Raw genomic sequence first — 17,158 nt, 5'->3', positions numbered from 1 at the left:
AAAAAAAAAAAAAAAAAAAAGAAAAAAAAAATTTTAATTTTAGATAAAATGGACACACTTCTAATAATTTTCCAAAACTGATACAAAGAAGCAACCAGAAAGATCTGAAAACCCCACATATCTGAAAGAAACTACATCTATAATTAAAAGCATTCCCACAAACCAAAATGACAATTCCAGGCTCAGATGGCTTCAACAATGAATTCTTCCAATCAAGGAAGAAATAACCCTATTTTACCGACACTATTCCAGAGCATAGAAAACGAGACCACTTGCCAATGCATTCAATAAGGCCAGAATAATCTTGACACCAACACCTTAACAAGCACATTATAAGAAATGAATATACAAGGTCAATCTGTCTTATGAATATTCATGTAAAAATCCATCTACATATAAAAAATATCATGGTCAAATTTACCTTATTCTGACAACACATGGCTAGTTTAACATTGGAGATCAAGAAATGTAATTCACACATGAACAGAACAAAGAACGAGACCTATGTAATCATTTTGATATACATACAAGCATTTGATAAAAATTCAAGCTTAAAAAAACTCAGCAAACTAGTAACAGAAGGAATCTTTTTCTACCTAGTAAGTGAAATTTACAACAAACCTATAGCATACTTAATGGTGAAATATTGAACTCCCCCCACCACCAGATACTAGGGGACAAAGATGCCCACTTTTCACCATCTATATATTCAGCATTGTACCAAAGGTCCTAGTAAGTGTAATCAGGCAAGAAATATAAATAAAAATTGTAACAATTTGAAATAAAAGTCATCATTCACAGATTACCTAATTATGTATAAAAACATCTTCTGAAGTCTATAAACTATTAAACATCAATTCACTTCTAGATATGAGAATAAAAATGCAATCTGAAAAAATGACATTTACCAGAATGTCAAAACATAAAAAAATCCCAGGCATAAATCGTTTGGAAGAGGTGGAAGACCTTTATATGAAAATTAAGAAAAAGCTTTAAAAAATAAGATACACCGGCCGGGCGCGGTGGCTCACGCCTGTAATCCCAGCACTTTGGGAGGCTGAGGTGGGCGGATCACAAGGTCAGGAGATCGAGACCATCCTGGCTAACACGGTGAAACCCCGTCTCTACTAAAATACAAAAAATTAGCCGGGCGCGGTGGCGGGCGCCTGTGGTCCCAGCTACTCCGGAGGCTGAGGCAGGAGAATGGCGTGGGCCCGGGAGGTGGAGCTTGCAGTGAGCCGAGATCGCGCCACTGCACTCCAGCCTGGGTGACAGAGCAAGACTCCATCTCAAAACAACAACAACAAAAAAAATAAGATACACCATGCAGATGTCAGTTTTTCCCAAATTATCTCGTCACTGTAAACTTAATAAAAAATAGCTAGAGATTTGTGTGTGCACGTGTGAAACAAACAAAATGATCCTAAAATGTATGCCAAAATGCAAAGGATCAAGAATAGCCAAGAGGCCAGGCTCAGTGGCTCACGCCTGTAATCCTAGCACTTTGGGAGGCCTAGCTGGGAGGATCACTTCAGCCCACGAGTTCAAGACCAGCCTGGGCAACATAGTAAGACCCTCATCTCTACAAAAAATACAAAAATTAACCAGGTGTTGTGGCAAGCTACTGTTGTCCCAGCTACTCAAGAGGCCTAGGTGGATCACTTGAATCTGCGAGGTCAAGGCTGCAGTGAACCATGATCACACCACTGCACTCCAGCCTGGGTGACGAGACCCTGTTCAAACAAACAAACAAAAAATGAATAGCCAACACAATCTTGAAGTACAAAACTGAAGGGAAGTTGTTTTACCAGAAATCAAGACATAAAGACTTGTTACAAAGCTATACTAATTAAGAAAGTGTGAAGGCCGGGTACGGTGGCTCACGCCCGTAATCTTAGTACTTTGGGAGGCCAAGGTGGGCAGATCACCTGAGGTCAGGAGTTCAAGACCAGCCTGACCAGAATGGCAAAACCTCATCTCTACTAAAAATACAAAAATTAGCCAGGTGTGGTGGCGTGTGCCTGTAGTCCCAACTACTTGAGGAGGCTGAGGCAGGAGAATCACTTGAACCCTAAGGCAGATCTCACAGTGAGCTGAGATCGCACCACTGCACTTCGGCCTAGGTGACAGAGCAAGACTCTGCCTTGAAAAAAAAAAAAGTGTGATATTTGTACAAGCAGACAAATAGGATAATGGAACAGGCAAAAGAGCCCAGAAACAGACCCCTGTGAACACACCTGATTTATGACAAAACTAGTAGCATTGCAAGGCACTGGAAAATGGACAATATTTTCAATAAACAGGGCTTGGTCAATCAACTATCAAAGGTGAAACTTGCCTGGGCATGGTGGCTCACACCTGTAATCCTAGCACTTTGGGAGGCCGAGGCGGGCAGATCACCTGAGGTCAGGAGTTCAAGACCAGCCTAGCCAACATGGTGAAACCCCATCTCTACTAAAAATACAAAAAGTTGCTGGGCATAGTGGCGCGTGCCTATAATCCCAGCTACCTGGGAGACTGAGGCAGGAGAATCGCTGGAATCCAGGAGGCAGAGGCTGCAGTGAGCCGAGATCGTGTCACTGCACTCCAGCCTGGGTGACAGAGCGAGACTGTCTCAAAAAAAAAAAAAAAAAAGTGAAACTTCCCAAAGGTAACGGAATATCTTTATGACCTTGGGTAATAATTTAAAGAGGACATTATAAGCACTAACCATGAAAGAAAAGATGAATAGATTCAAATATATTAATATCAAAAACTTATTTTCATCAAGACACCAAGAGTGAAAAGCCAGAGTGGAAGAAGACACATGCAATGCATACAACCAATAAGGGCTCCATAGCTAGAAGATATAAAGAACTCCTATAAATCAATAGGTTAGAGACAATAAATCCAACAACAAAAATGAACAGAAGACCTAAATAGGTATTTTGCAAAAAAAAACAATGACCAAAGGCCAGTAAGTACACAGAGAGACTCGATGTTAGTATTCAGGAAGTGCACACTGAAACCACGAGATTATCACTGTGCACTTTCCTGAATGGCTACAATTAAAAATACTGATAAAACCAAACGTTGACAAGCATATGGAGCAACTGGAACTCATAAACCGATGGTGGGATCAAACTGGTATAACCATTTTGGTTATATGACCTGGTAATTTTACTTGTAGTTATACACCAACAGAAATGCATTCATGTGTGCCACAAGACATGTACAATGAATGTTCTTGGTAGGATTGTGCATTAGCAGCCAAAAATGGGGAGCTCAAAGGACAATAAATGGTGAATATGGTCATACAATGAAATCCAATAAACTGAGCAAGGAAAATGAATAAACAGCTACATGACTTCTGACACCATCCCTTCTATCCTACCCTTGCTACATTCCCAGCACTCCACTTGATCCTTGTCTCTTATTCACTAAATTGTTTTGTTACATGTTAACTACCTCATATGTTCTTGAAGTGGATAGGGTAAAGATGAGTTAGTATGCCTGCTAGTTCTTAAAGGAGCTAACAAATCCAAACAGAAGATGATTGCAATTCCAGTTAACCCAGTCTAAATCCAGTCTCAAGAGAATTTATGCTGAGGTGAGGTATCCTGCTCAAACTCTTGAATCATTTTGGATAAGGGTCACATAGGTTTCTTCTTCCCCATATCCTTATTCTTCTCAAAGGTAAAAACCAGGCCAGACACAGTGGCTCATGCCTGTAATCCAGCATTTTGGGAGGCCAAGGCGAAGGGATCGCTTGAGCTTAGGAGTTTGAGACCTGCCTGGGCAACACAGCAAAACCCCATCTCCACTAAAAATACAAAAATTACCGGGGTGTGGCACACCTGTAGTCTCAGTTATTTGGGAGGTTGAGGTGGAAGGATCATTTGAGCCCAGGAGGCGGAGGTTGCAGTGAGCTGAGATCATGCCACTCAACTCCAGCCTGGGGGATAGAGTGAGACCCTGTCTGAAAAGAAAAAAAAAAAAAAAAAAAATGCTTAGCCCGACAGCTGTGAAAAAAACAAACAAACCAGTCTGAGACCTTAGTTTATGGAGGCCTTTGGTTGTACCTAAAGGTAGCCAGATACTGTTAGGAGTAAGAAACTACTAATAGTTCTCAGGACTCCCCCTGGTGGATCCAAATGATACAGACTACTCAGCACCACACACCCCAGATGTCCACCTGTTCCTTTCTTGGCCAACTGTAGATTCCCAATAGCTGACCAGGAAATAACTACTGTGAAGAAGACACAAAATATTTTACATGACTACCAAGGACAGTTGAACAGTTGTTAAAAGCACAGGCTATGAAGTCAGACACACCAAGGATTAGTGTGCTGGTTCTACCACTTACAAAGATCTATGACCTTGGATAAAATCATGGTCCCTATCGTCATCCCAGGGTTAAGTAAAATAATATAACTGAAGCACTGCACACAGGACTCAATATTGACAGGGATTAAAAAGTGAAAGGCAAATGGAGGTAGACAGAACATTAAACTGTAAAAGGTAATCAGTAAGAAAATTGATGAACTTCCCATGAAACAAATCTTTGCAACGAGTTTTAAAACACTAAAGCACCTCTGAGTATCTGTAAAACACGGCCTACCATTAATCAAAGTACAGTTTGATCCGTGAAAAACATAGGTTTGAACTACATGAGGTTCAAACTTACATGAGGTTACACTTACTCCACTTACATGAGGTTTTTTTCAATCAAATGCAGATCGAAAACAAGAGTATTCACAGGATGTGAAAACCCAAGCGTATGGAGGCTCAACTTTTCCTGTATGTAGGTTCTGCAAAGCCAACTACGGAATTTGAGTATGCATGGATTTTGGTATATGCAGGGGTCCTGGAAGCAATTGCCAGTGTCTGCTGAGGGATGACTATATAAGAAACTCCATTTTAAGAAAATTGCTGTTTTTGCATTCTAAAATTTGACAAATTACAAAGTAGATGAGCTTACATGTAATGCAAATAGCCAATGAGATTAAAAAGTATCAGTTACCACTAGGTACTGCTCAAGATTTGACTGTTGCCTTTTATTTCAAACACTGGCACTTCAGTCCCCATCCAGTTTATCAACCCTTTAATCTGCTTTTTGGTTTTAAAGAAGAAAAATTGGAACAAGACAAATACCAAGTACGTCCATTTCCCAAATGGAAAATACATATTTAAATAAAAACCATACTGCACACCAAAGGTAAAACAAATACTTTTATTGCACATTTATAAAATCTGCATAGTTGTATCAAGAGTTCTTCCCTTTCATGATTCCATTAATCTTTAAAATTTGGTTAAAACACAATATCCAATCAGAAGCCTTTTAAAAATGATCAGTGGGAAGTATTTTTCTCTACATATACATATATATAGTTTTGCATATGTATGCTGCTTTTTTCTTTCTTTCGCTTTTTTTTGTTTTTTTGTTTTTTTTTAAACAAACCCACATCCCTTACTTTTAAGGGCAAAAAAGAAGGCCGGGTACGGTGGCTCGTCTGCAATCCCAGACTTTGGGAGGCTGAGGCAGGCAGATCACTTGAGGCCAGGAGTTAGAGATCAGCCTGGCCAATATGGTGAAACCCCATCTCTACTAAAAATACAAAAATTAGCCAGGTGTGGTGGCGCACACCTGTAATTCCAGCTATTCGGGAGACTGAGGCACGAGAATCACTTGAGCCCAGGAGATGGAGTTTGCAGTGAGCTGAGATTGTGCCACTGAACGCCAGCCTGGGCGACACAGTGAGACTGTCTCAGAAAAAAAAAAAAAGCAAAAAAGAGGAGGTGAACCAAAATAGTCTTTGGGCCAGCAGAAGCCTTATCGACTGTTTTGACAATTTTAGGTATTAGAAAATTTTACCTAAATGCCTAACAACTATTAATGCATGATCTTCAGTCAAGTTACACAATGCTGTTCTGTCTAAAGTCCTTAATGCTTTCCTTTCTTTCACTGAGGACTGAGTATGAGGTTTTCTGGTTTATTTAAAAGATAGAAAAGAAAGGAGAGAGACAGGTCTCTTTTGACTTTCCAACATCTTACTGCCATGTGATCTTATATTCTACCCACATATAAAAGGGCGCGGTCCATCAGCAACCCATTTTGTCATCTCCTGTCAAGAGCCAGGCAAGGTTTGTATTTCTAATCTCTTGCAGTTAAGAATTTTTAAATGTCATCTGTATTTGATAAAATAACTAGTAGATGTTCATCTGGTTCAGGTTCTCATGAATCATTCTTCTATTCTGCTGTCCAAAATATTTATGCCCGAAGGATAATTTTAGAAGTGGCAAGAGGCTTAGAAAAGCCTAACCGTTGTTGTAGGAACAAGGCATTTCAGGTCTTCTGGCGTAATTCAACACCTTAATACCCTGCTTTCTGCCTTTTCTAGTGAAATAGCTTTTATAATTTTGTACCTAAAAAGTGCAATTTTATTTTCAGTCCTTCTTTACACATGCAGCATGGTTGGGGTCTGAATCGGAATCTTATGTGCCCACCTAATGCTCTTCCCAAGGTGAGCACTGTGACAACGAACTTCTGTGCAAGAGGCAGGAAGCCAGAAACCAAAATGGCCTTGAACATGTGGGAGCTTATTTCACTGTCACAGTTGAAACTCCTTGAATTGACTCCATGACAGCTGCAAATCGGCTACATAGGTCATAGGGAGAATTGGGTCGAATAGTTGGAGGCTCCTTCAAGACAATGATTTCTGCAGAAGGATCTAAAAGTCTGGGTAGAAACTCCCCTAGGCACAGCTGCAGATTTTCTGTGGAGGGAAAACAGATGGTTACATATACAGCTAAACAGATCTCTGAGTAAAGGTGAACAAGCCTGAAAGGCCTTCTATTAGCCCCTTACCTAACCTCAAACGTCAAAGCATTATGCTGGCCAGCTACTAATAAATGATTATTCCTTCAGGCCAAACCAGGAGCAAAGGCAAATAAACCAAACTTTAGCTCACTGCTTTAGGCCACCTGATGCTGGCAAAATAACACTATATAATTACTTAATTATGAAAGGGTCTTCTAACCAATTGTCTTCTTAAAATACAAGGAAGTAGATAAGATACTCTAATACAGATATGATGGTAATATTTTCTTTCAAATGTTTACAATATATCCATGTATACACATGGTTTTAAATCAGGGGTGTACAATCTTTTGGCTTCCCTGGGCTACACATGAACCTCACTAACAATGGCTGACGAGCTTAAAAAAAAAAAAAACTCATAATGCTTTAAGAAAGTTTACAAATTTGTCTTGGGCTTCAGGTTGGAGTCTAAATAAAAACTGAAGATAGTAAAGGGAAAAACATAGCAACTAGCTATTACAGAATTTTAAAATAAATACTATCAACTTAAACACTTGAACAAGTCAATGGAATATATATATATATATATTTTTAAGATAGGGTCTCACTGCATTGCCCAAGCTGGAGTGCAGTGGTATGATCTTGGGTCACTGTAGCCTTGGCCTCCCAGACTCACACAATCCTCTCACCTCAGGCTCCTGAGTAGCTAGGACTACAGGTGCATACCACTATACCCAGCTAAGTTTTCATTTTTACAGGTGCATACCACTATACCCAGCTAAGTTTTCATTTTTTGTAGAGGCAGGTTCTCACTACGTTGCCCAGGCTGGTCTCAAACTCCTGGGCTCAAATGAGCCACCCACCTCGGCCTCCCAAAGTGCTGGGATTACAGGCGTTAGCCACTGTGCCCAGCCCCATCAATAGAATATCTTTATGTCACTGAGAAACTAACAAAGAGGATTCATATCAGAATATATACCAATTTTCCAAGTCTACTGAACTCACCTAAAAACAACCAGCTTTAGGTTCCCTCCTCAAGATGCTTTAAACAAGCAAGGATATTCCACTAACAAACTAATTTTGAAGTCATCATAGTTAATATGTTATATAACTTCAAGCCACAGAAAAATTTAGTCAAGGCTCCCTCCCATAACCATACTCTGCATGAATTTTTTTTTTTTTTTTTTTTTTTTTAATGGAGTCTCATTCCGTGGCCCAGGCTGGATTGCACTGGTGCTATCTCGGCTCACTGCAAACTCCGCCGCCCAGGTTCACGTCATTCTCCTGCCTCAGCCTCCCGAGTAGCTGGGATTACAGGCGCCCGCCACCACACCTGGCTAATTTTTGTATTTTTAGTAGAGACAGGGTTTCGCCTTGTTGGCCAGACTTAGTCTTGAACTCCTGGCCTCAAGTGATCTGCCCACCTCGGCCTCTCAAAGTGCTGGGATTACAGGTGTGAGCACTGTGCCCAGTCAGATTTTGACTTTTCAATTATAAAAGAGTTCACCTTTTGGCACATGAGAGAGTAATGGAAGTCTGACATTCCTGGAGAGCAGTGACTTTTTTCAAACCAGGCTTGTTGGCTGCCCATGGAGGTGATTTGGCAGTCATGGGGAAGCTAAAGGGAGGTTAAGAGGGGCAGAGGCCCAGGCTCCCTCCTCTTGTTTCAATAGAGCAGAACCATTTTTAATTTACTTATATGCTAGAAGGTTCCAATTCCTTAAAAAGGTTGGTAACCAGTGCTATCAAGTGAGAACACTGCAATTTCTAGAATTCTCAAAACCTTACAATACTATTAGCAAGGGCATATACCTGCAATATCTTGCCCAAGGTAAGAGCACCAATGGTTTCTCATGACCTCAATGGCATCCAGGTCATCCTTGGAAATGTCATTATTAATGATAAGGTGAATGCAGGGGATGATCAGTTCATTCATCACATTAATGCCCTCAGTTACAGAGTGATCATCATTTGTTTCAAAGAGAGAAGCTGCTTTGGCATTCAGCTCCTACAGATAAAAGGTAGAATTAGGTGGGAAAAAGTCTGAAAAAGATAAATATCTCTTTAATAACAGCCTAAACAAGAGGTTCCCAAACTTTACTGCACATTGGATGTACTTAGGGATCTTTAAAAACTACTGATGCCTGGTTCCCACTCCTGATATGCTGATTTAATGAGTGTTCAGATGACCGGGACATTGGGATTTTATGAAAGCTCCCAAAGTGATTCTAGTGCAGCAAAGTTTATAACCCACTGGCCTAAACTTGTAAGTCAAGGTCATGCTTAACACCTGTTTCAACCAAAGACCCGTTCACTGGTTCTCTATCTCCTCTGAGCATCAGAATCACCTGCAGAAGACACACTGCTGCCCAGGGTCCTTCTCAGGGATTCTGGTTTAATTGTCTAGGGAGAGTCCTGAGCTTCACGACTGTCTGCAAGCTCCCTATATGATCCTGATGCACACTAGGGGTTGGGATAATGGAAAGAGTCTAAATCCCTATTACTGCATTACTTCAGAAGCTGAGTAGGATATTCAAAATGTCAATCTATTTGGCAACTTAAAATATAAAAACATGGCTCTAATAAAATTCAGATCCATCAAATCAACAAGATCCCCTTTCAGTTTCAAAGTGGCCCTGCCACACCTATAACTAATACAGATGTCAAAGTATAAATCAGAAAATAAAGCTATTGAGTGTATGTCATTACTTAATCTCACCCATCCAGTATGAACAAGGTCAAGGCAGTGGTAGAAACATTGCCCTGACTTCTGTGAAGGGCAAATTTGCTGGGTACTGGTGAAAACACACACAAGCCCACAGTCTGAAGGCAGGCCACCTCTTTACAGTTCTCTGAAGGACACACATCACATAAAACCCTGGGGAGGCAAGGGGATGTAGGTCTGCCTTTCCATGTAGTTATACAGTGCAAATCAGGCCAGGAGAGAGTTAGTCTTCACTAGTATATGACAATGATGTTATCAAAACAGCAGGACCAATTCTTACAGTTCCTACCTTTATTTTTAAAAAATGGAGTGTCTTAGAAGTCACTAAAACTTTCACCTACCAACTTAAACGTGAACATGGAAAAAATGCTGCATTCCTTCCACACACATTTATTACATGCTTCCTACATGACAGGCACAGAGGAAATGGCTGAGTGAGAAAAGGATCTGTGCTCAAGTAATTTACAACCTAGTAGGAAAGCAATGTGATAAAATCTGTAATGCAGGCATACATGAAGGGCACACAGAGGGATGAGTGATTCTCACCTTAACTTCTATCACTTATCATTGAAGAAGAATGACGTTCACTAAAAGTAACTGAAAAAACCTGTTCCAATGTAAAACTGTTCATGAGAATTTGGGCAGGGGGCGGGGAGGAATCTACAACCTGCTGAAGATATTCTGTTTTGAAAGCCGTATCTTTTCCTGGCTTCAAGGAGCAGAGGTAAACAACAAAAAAACTTAAGGCTTTACAAACAGTACAAACCAGAAGGCATTTTCTTCGGTATAGAGCAATCACGGATTCCTTGACCCCCCGGCGGGGCCCCTTCATCAGCAGGGCGGCATTGCTCTGGTAGGCATACACCAGGTAGGAAAGTGCCTCTTGGTACCTTCGAAAAATGGGAGAAAAACAACAGCTGAGTGCTCTTTTACCAAAATCTAGGGCTTAGACCTTACTTTTCCCCATTTCAAGAATCTACTTGGCTGCAATTATGAAAAAGTGAAGGGCCAAAGACTGTAACCAGTCTCAGCTCTTCTACAAATTGGCCTAGCCATCCAAAGCAAATCATGAGACTTCCCTCAGTTTTTCCCATCTCTAAAACAACGAGTGCTCACTAGGGTCCATGTCAACTCAAAAATTCATTTTCTGAGTTCATCTTCATTGATCACAAAGACAGTCTGGCACAATATATCTCTCAGCTAATACATCTCATTATGTGAAGGATGAAAAACCATGTGTGATGTTTAGAGCAAAACCGAAGCACTGGAAGAGAAGAGGCACACTGTATGTGACAAGGGAGGTTATGCCTGGCTGCGACTCTTTAGTATTCCCAGGTAGGCATCTATAGAGAACAGCATCCTGACTAATAACCTTGGTAAAATAAAAGGCCAACATACTTTCCTTTTTGATAGAGTTCTAGGCCTGTTAGTAGATACACAGACACTTTTCGGAACAAACTATAATCTTCATGCCACTTCTGAAAAAGAATGACTACTATTAATAATTATGATCATAATAAATTGATAGTGTCCTTTCCATCTAAGTTTTAAATTCATTACAAATATTTACTGAGCACATCTGGCTAGCCACAAAAATAACAAACAAAAGCTTTCAGATAAAACCTACTCCACATTTAATATAAAAGTCTACCATTGACCTTAATTTTCAATGTTCTGTTCCTTGCACTTGAGTAACAGAAGTATTTATTTCCCACGAGCTTTGGATTTTATCCTAACAGATATGTCAAAGATATTCAGCTCTAACTTAAGTGAATGACCTCTTTAGGACTGGTAAAACCATCCAGATACTGAAAATATGGAAGGACACGGACATTTCTAGTCATACAGAGCAATGTTCAAGTTCAGTAAGGGTGGTGAATACAGCTTGGGTGGTACATAACATTGTTTTACATAGGATGCAATTGAAAACATGTGTAGCTATGTATTTTAATGCATATTTTAAAAAACGTATCATTTAAAACAAACCAAAAGCATGATTTCAAGAATTTTACTGCCTAGGACAAGGCTAAAATAGGTATTTAAGGGAATTGCTGATTCACTCTAACTGAAGAGTGAAAATAAAGAGACCTACTATTCTGAGGGCAAGAAAATATCATTTATCCATTCTTTACTACGATTTTTGGGGGAAAGTGGGAGAACAAGTCAGTTCGTGATAGCACAAAATCATTCATTTTGCCTCAGGTACCATTTACCTCAGGAATTAAGGTTTTTGCTCTATAGACTTAAAAGAAAAGACTTTACCTTGTACTCTTCCATATTCATGTCATCTGGACCAATTTCCTTCAGTTTCGCTTGAGCCACCTTCATAATGCTGATTGATCTGTGTGGGACAAAATTCAGAAAGCAATGAAAGGGCACAGGGCAAAACTTCCCCAACAGAGGAGTCGGTCTAGCCTGACCCAGACCAAGGAGGGATTCACCTGAATATTCTCTTCTCACCTTTCATCATAGCTAAGATTTTTATCTGCAAACTGTTCCAGTAGGGTTCGTTCTACTACCCTTTTGGGTGCTTCATTTTGGAAAAAGTAGACAAGGACATGTTGAAGTCGAGGATCACTGTGAGAGGTGGGGGTCTCTTTGGCAAGCTGATAAAGCCTGGAGTATTCTTCGTGGAATGCCTATTAAGGGCAGAATCAATAGTTAGAAAATAGTGTGCTGTGGGCTTCTGCACTCAGAAATTGATGCCTTAGGAGCTAGGCAGTCTCTTAACTCTAAAAAAAGCAACTATGGAATCTTTAAGTTTCTTGCATTTCATAAGGGATGAAACTCTTTTAGCATTCTGGCACCAAAAGCATACTGTACTTTTTTTTTTTTTTGTATGTGAGACAGGGTCTCACTTTGTCACCCAGGCTGGAGTGCAGAGGCATGATCACAGCTCACTGCAGCCCTGAACTCCTGGGCTCAGGTGATCCTCCCACCTCAGCCTCCCAAGTAGCTGGGACTACAGGCATACATCACCATGCACAGTTAATTTTTGTATTTTTTATAGAGATGGGGTTTCGCCATGTTGCCCAGGCTGGTCTTGAACTCCTGAGCTCAAGCAATCCACCCACCTTGGCCTCCCAAAGTGCTAGCATTACAGGCAATGAGCCACTGCGCCCAGCCTGCTGTACTCTTAAGAAATTCAGTTTTCTCATGAAGTTCTCAGAAAAACAAATATTTGGTTTTAATTTTTATAAAAGGAAGATCCTTGCGTGTCAATGACTTAAACTTCAAGCATCTATACAAATGCAATTTTACTCAAGTATTTTTAAAAACATGGCCTGCTTTGTTATGGCCCCAAAATTACAAAGGCACAATCTAACTCAGTGTTACTAACAGACAACTCCTAACAACAGCAATGAAAAGCCCTCTAGGCTAGGTGTCACAGAGAATGCTACTGCTAGCCAAGGCTGGGTTAGGGTCAAGAGAAGAGAAGCGAACAGCTTGTTCATCAGTTGGACAGGAAAGGGAGTTTCATATCTCACTTCACAGAAGACTTTTTTTTATTTTTTGGAGACAGGGTCCCACTCTGTCACCCAGACTGGAATGTAGTGGCACAATCATGGTTCACTGCAGCCTTGAACACCTGGGCTTAAGTGATCCTCCTGCCTCAGCCTCCAAATTAGCTGGGACTACAGGCATGTGCTACCATGCCCAGCTAATTAAAAAAAAAAATTCCTTAGTAGAGATGGGGGGGTCTCACTATGTTGACCAAGCTGGTTTTGAACTCCTGGCTTCAAGCAAGCCTCCTCCTGGGCCTCCCAAAGTGCTTAATTACAGGTGTGAGCCACTGTGCCCAGTCCTTTTTTTTTTTTTTTTTTTTTTTTTTTAAAGAGATGGGATCTCATTATGTTGCCCAGGCTGGAGTGCAGTGGTGCAATCACAGTACATTTCAGCCTCCAACTCCTGGGCTCAAGTGAGCCTCTACTTCAACTTCCTGAGTAGCTGGGACTATATGCACACACCACCACACCCAGCCTTAATCCCATTTTTTCCCTTCTTATAGAATTATTTCCCCAATATTATGATGCCTGTGTTGCAAGAATTAGAATTTTAAAAACAGAGATACCTTAATCAGCCCTGCTTCAGACCCATCTCGGTCAAAGGTCTGACGGGCTTTAGCTATGGCCAGGATGACCCCTTGCATGGCAGGGCTCAGCATCACCTACCACAAGGGGGCACAAAACACAGAGAGAAAGGAGAGAAAAAAGGTTCAGCAGAAGACTGTATGAAAGGAGGCTGAACAGAGGGCTAAAGGGCAGTAGAGCAGTGTGCTCTTTGGCCAACATGTATTGCAAGCTGAGTTTCACACACCCATTCCTATGTGCACCCACCGCCTCTGTCCTTCTATATGTCAACACCCTGCCCAAGACAAGCTATTCCTACACTATATGTTCTAATTTAGTAGGAGGAAGAAAGATGTACGCCTAAAAATATCTCCCAATATGGCACTGCTGAAGAATTAAGTTATAGTTCTCAGAGGGGAAGTGTCTAAGGTCAGAATTTCAATTTAGTTCTGTACTTTGGGTGTATATCTTACACACACAAATACTTTAGTTTTACTAGGATGAACAATACATTTAAAAGAGTCTGGAAACTAGGGACTATAAAAATATGACTCCATAAAGTGAAAACTTTTCAAGGATTTTTTTTTGCGGGGGTGGGGAGACAGACTTTCGCTCTGTCACCTAGGCTGGAGTGCAATGGTGCGATCTCAGCTCACTGAAACCTCCACCTCCTGGATTCAAGTGGTTCTCCTGCCTCAGCCTCCCAAGTAGCTGGGATTACAGGTGCATACCACCACACCCAGTTAATTTTTGTATTTTTAGTAGACAGGTTTCACCATGTTGGCCAGGCTGGTCTTGAACTCCTGACCTCAAGTGATCCACCCACCTTGGCCTCCCAAAGGGCTGGGATTACAGGCATGCGCCTCCATGCCCGGCCTTGTCAATGATTTTTTTTTTTTTTTTTTTTAAATACCCCACAGGAAAAAAATAGAAATCTGAGAGAGACAGAATTCATTACTGTTTACTTGCAGTGCAATTGAAGAGGAGACAGACAACAAATAACTTGGGGTTCTATAGCTTCTTCCTAAAGCTTTAGAATCAAAATAACTTTCATCCACATTCGTTCAGCTCACTGGACAACTCAAAATTTATATCTGGAAGTAAAATAATGGACTAACATCCAGAAAAAAAAGATTCCCTACTTTAAATTAGAAGGCGATCTTTCATCCATAATACCAAAAATAGAAGTAAATTTTACTTTTCTGAGCAATCTAGACTCTGCAGTGGCCCCATTAAGTATAAGCCTGGGTAGATACACATATGCTAGGAGTGCTATACAATAGAAACACAGCTATCTTTTAAATAATGGTAACTAAGGTTAAAACCAAATAGCCTTTCTTGACAATCATTTGTTGCAATGAGAAAATATCAGCTATTGGCAGATACCTTAAAACAATCACAAGCGAAGGAAATATAAGACTGACAACAAACAGCTAAATCCTGCACTCATCTCTGTACCTCCTCATCATATCCATCTGCATCAGATCTAACCAGAATCCTTCCCACACTGGGAATCTCGACTTCAGAGACCTCAGAATTAGGCTGGGCAGTAGACTCTGCATCATTAGCCTTTGGGGGCTGTTCTGACTGCTCTGCAAGGTTTGTTTCCTGGGGCATGGGCTTCTTGGGTTCAGTTTCTTTAAGCTGTGGCAGCAGAGTTGGGAGAAAGAGTAAGAAAAAACAGGAGAAATAAAAAGGGGTTGGTTAAATGCAGCAGAGACACAGAATAATAGAAATGTGAGGAAACTGGCCATTGCTGCGGAAAGCCCGGCCCTCCTGAACTTGGACTTCCCAGTCATTCTCACCTCACTCAGTGCCGCTTCTACACCGCTCTTCTCATAGGCACGGGCTGTGTTTGCAATAGCCTGGGCAGTTTGCTCCTTTACAATCACAGCATGCTCAGATGACAAGCAGCGAACCCCATGAGAAGAGGCTACTGAAGGCTCTGATAAAGAATTGTACAAAGGTCTTAGCATCTGACAATAAATAGTCTAGAACGCTCACATAAAAAGCAAGCAGAATGGATACAGTTTAATATACAACCCTGTTAACATAGCTTTTTACAAAGCCTATGCAGATTTTCCCTAGAAATTAATAACTATAAGAAATGGTTACTTCAGCAAGAACTCTGATAAAGTCTGCAAATTTTGAACCCACAGATGAGTCTGTAAAATTTAATGCACTCCCAACTTTGTCATATTTGTATACATTAACAAAACTTTCTACAAACAAGCATCTTTCAGGAAGATCACCTTTGGAGAATGGTTTTCATAAAGCCTACCTATTAATCCTATCATAGTTTCTCCCATAACCTGGGAAATAAGCAAAACTATATATACAGTGAAGGTCACAGGTAGTCTTTCTGATACTGCTTCTGTTCATCAGAAATCACATTTTAATGCCACAATTCATTCCATCAGGTTGTACCTGGCATACCAACTGTATATGAAATATACTGTGAGGACTGTGGCATCACCTAGCCAGCTGAAGGGTATAGGGCTGGCTAGGGGAGTACAGCATGAGACGTTACTGGATCACTGGCATAAATGCATTCTCAGATACCTTGCGATGTAGAGAAGTCCTGTGATGAGGAGTTGGTGGAGGACTCCATTTGAGGGATTTTGCAAGACTGCTCTTCTTCCCACTCCTCTACTTCCTGCTCAAACCGCCAGTTATCCTCCTGAATGTAATGCTTGAGTTCCACAGATAGGGCTTCTACTTCTGACATTTGATCTGATTCATTAGGGGCTGCCTCTGAGGAAAAGCAAAGATAAAATTAAAAGATCACAAGGAAACAAAGATCACAAGGAACCAAAACATCCTTTTAGAAAAGAAGAAAGCAGTGTATTTCATCTTTATCTTACTCCTAACTAAAAACACATACACATATAATCCATCAGAAATGCAGGCTGAGTAACTCTTATCCAAAATGCTTGGGACTAGAAGCGTTTTGGATTTCAAAGTTTTTTTCAGATTTTAGAAAATCTGCACCATTAGTTACAGTTGAGCATCCCAAATCCGAAAATCCAACATCTGAAATTCAAAATGCTCCAATGAGCATTCCCTTTCAGTATCATGTAATAAAAAAGGCTTATAAAGTTTTGTGGATTTTGGAGCATTTGGGATTTTGGATATTCACATGTGGCATGCTCAACCTGTATGGACAAAGTAAGGGCAACAATCGATAACAGTGCATGACATTTAGTAGGCACTCATTAAACATCTGCTAAGTGAATGAATAATACAGAATTAAAGATATGGAAAGTGGGCCGGGTGCAGTGGCTCATGCCTGTAATCCCAGCACTTTGAGAGGCCAAGGCAGGCAGATCACTTGAGGTAGGAGTTCAAGACCAGCCTGGCCAACATGGTGAAATCCTGTCGCTACTAAGAAAAAATACAAAAGTTAGCCAAGCATGGTGGCACATGCCTATAATCCCAGGTACTCAGGAGGCTGACATGGGAGAATCGCTTGAACCCAGGAGGCAGAGGTTGCAGTAAGCCGAGGTTGCATCACTGCACTCCAGCCTGGGAGAGACAGTGAGACTCCATCTCAAAAAAAAAAAA

The 17,158-nt window shown here is 40.8% G+C and overlaps 1 protein-coding gene across 1 annotated transcript in view; it reads right to left on the bottom strand.

Annotated features, from left to right (window-relative positions):
* Window positions 1-5,198: 5,198 nt before the first annotated feature.
* The window catches only part of USP28 (ubiquitin specific peptidase 28), an 84,891-nt gene continuing 72,931 nt past the window's right edge, over window positions 5,199-17,158 (bottom strand). The window contains exons 17-25 of the mRNA XM_017883150.1: window positions 16,157-16,348; window positions 15,400-15,539; window positions 13,597-13,692; window positions 11,985-12,163; window positions 11,787-11,865; window positions 10,923-11,002; window positions 10,291-10,414; window positions 8,612-8,807; window positions 5,199-6,755 (exon numbers count right to left, since the gene is read on the bottom strand). Of these exons, the coding sequence (XP_017738639.1) occupies window positions 6,580-6,755; window positions 8,612-8,807; window positions 10,291-10,414; window positions 10,923-11,002; window positions 11,787-11,865; window positions 11,985-12,163; window positions 13,597-13,692; window positions 15,400-15,539; window positions 16,157-16,348 (1,262 nt within the window). The 3' untranslated portion in view covers window positions 5,199-6,579. The remainder of the gene's footprint in view (window positions 6,756-8,611; window positions 8,808-10,290; window positions 10,415-10,922; window positions 11,003-11,786; window positions 11,866-11,984; window positions 12,164-13,596; window positions 13,693-15,399; window positions 15,540-16,156; window positions 16,349-17,158) is intronic.

This window comes from Rhinopithecus bieti, unplaced genomic scaffold (assembly GCF_001698545.2).
Source record: "Rhinopithecus bieti isolate Rb0 unplaced genomic scaffold, ASM169854v2 scaffold_11964, whole genome shotgun sequence".
NCBI classification, from domain to species: Eukaryota; Metazoa; Chordata; class Mammalia; order Primates; family Cercopithecidae; genus Rhinopithecus; species Rhinopithecus bieti.
The sequence above is the reverse complement of the archived record's forward strand: the minus strand, read 5'-3'. Positions and strand labels throughout refer to the sequence as shown.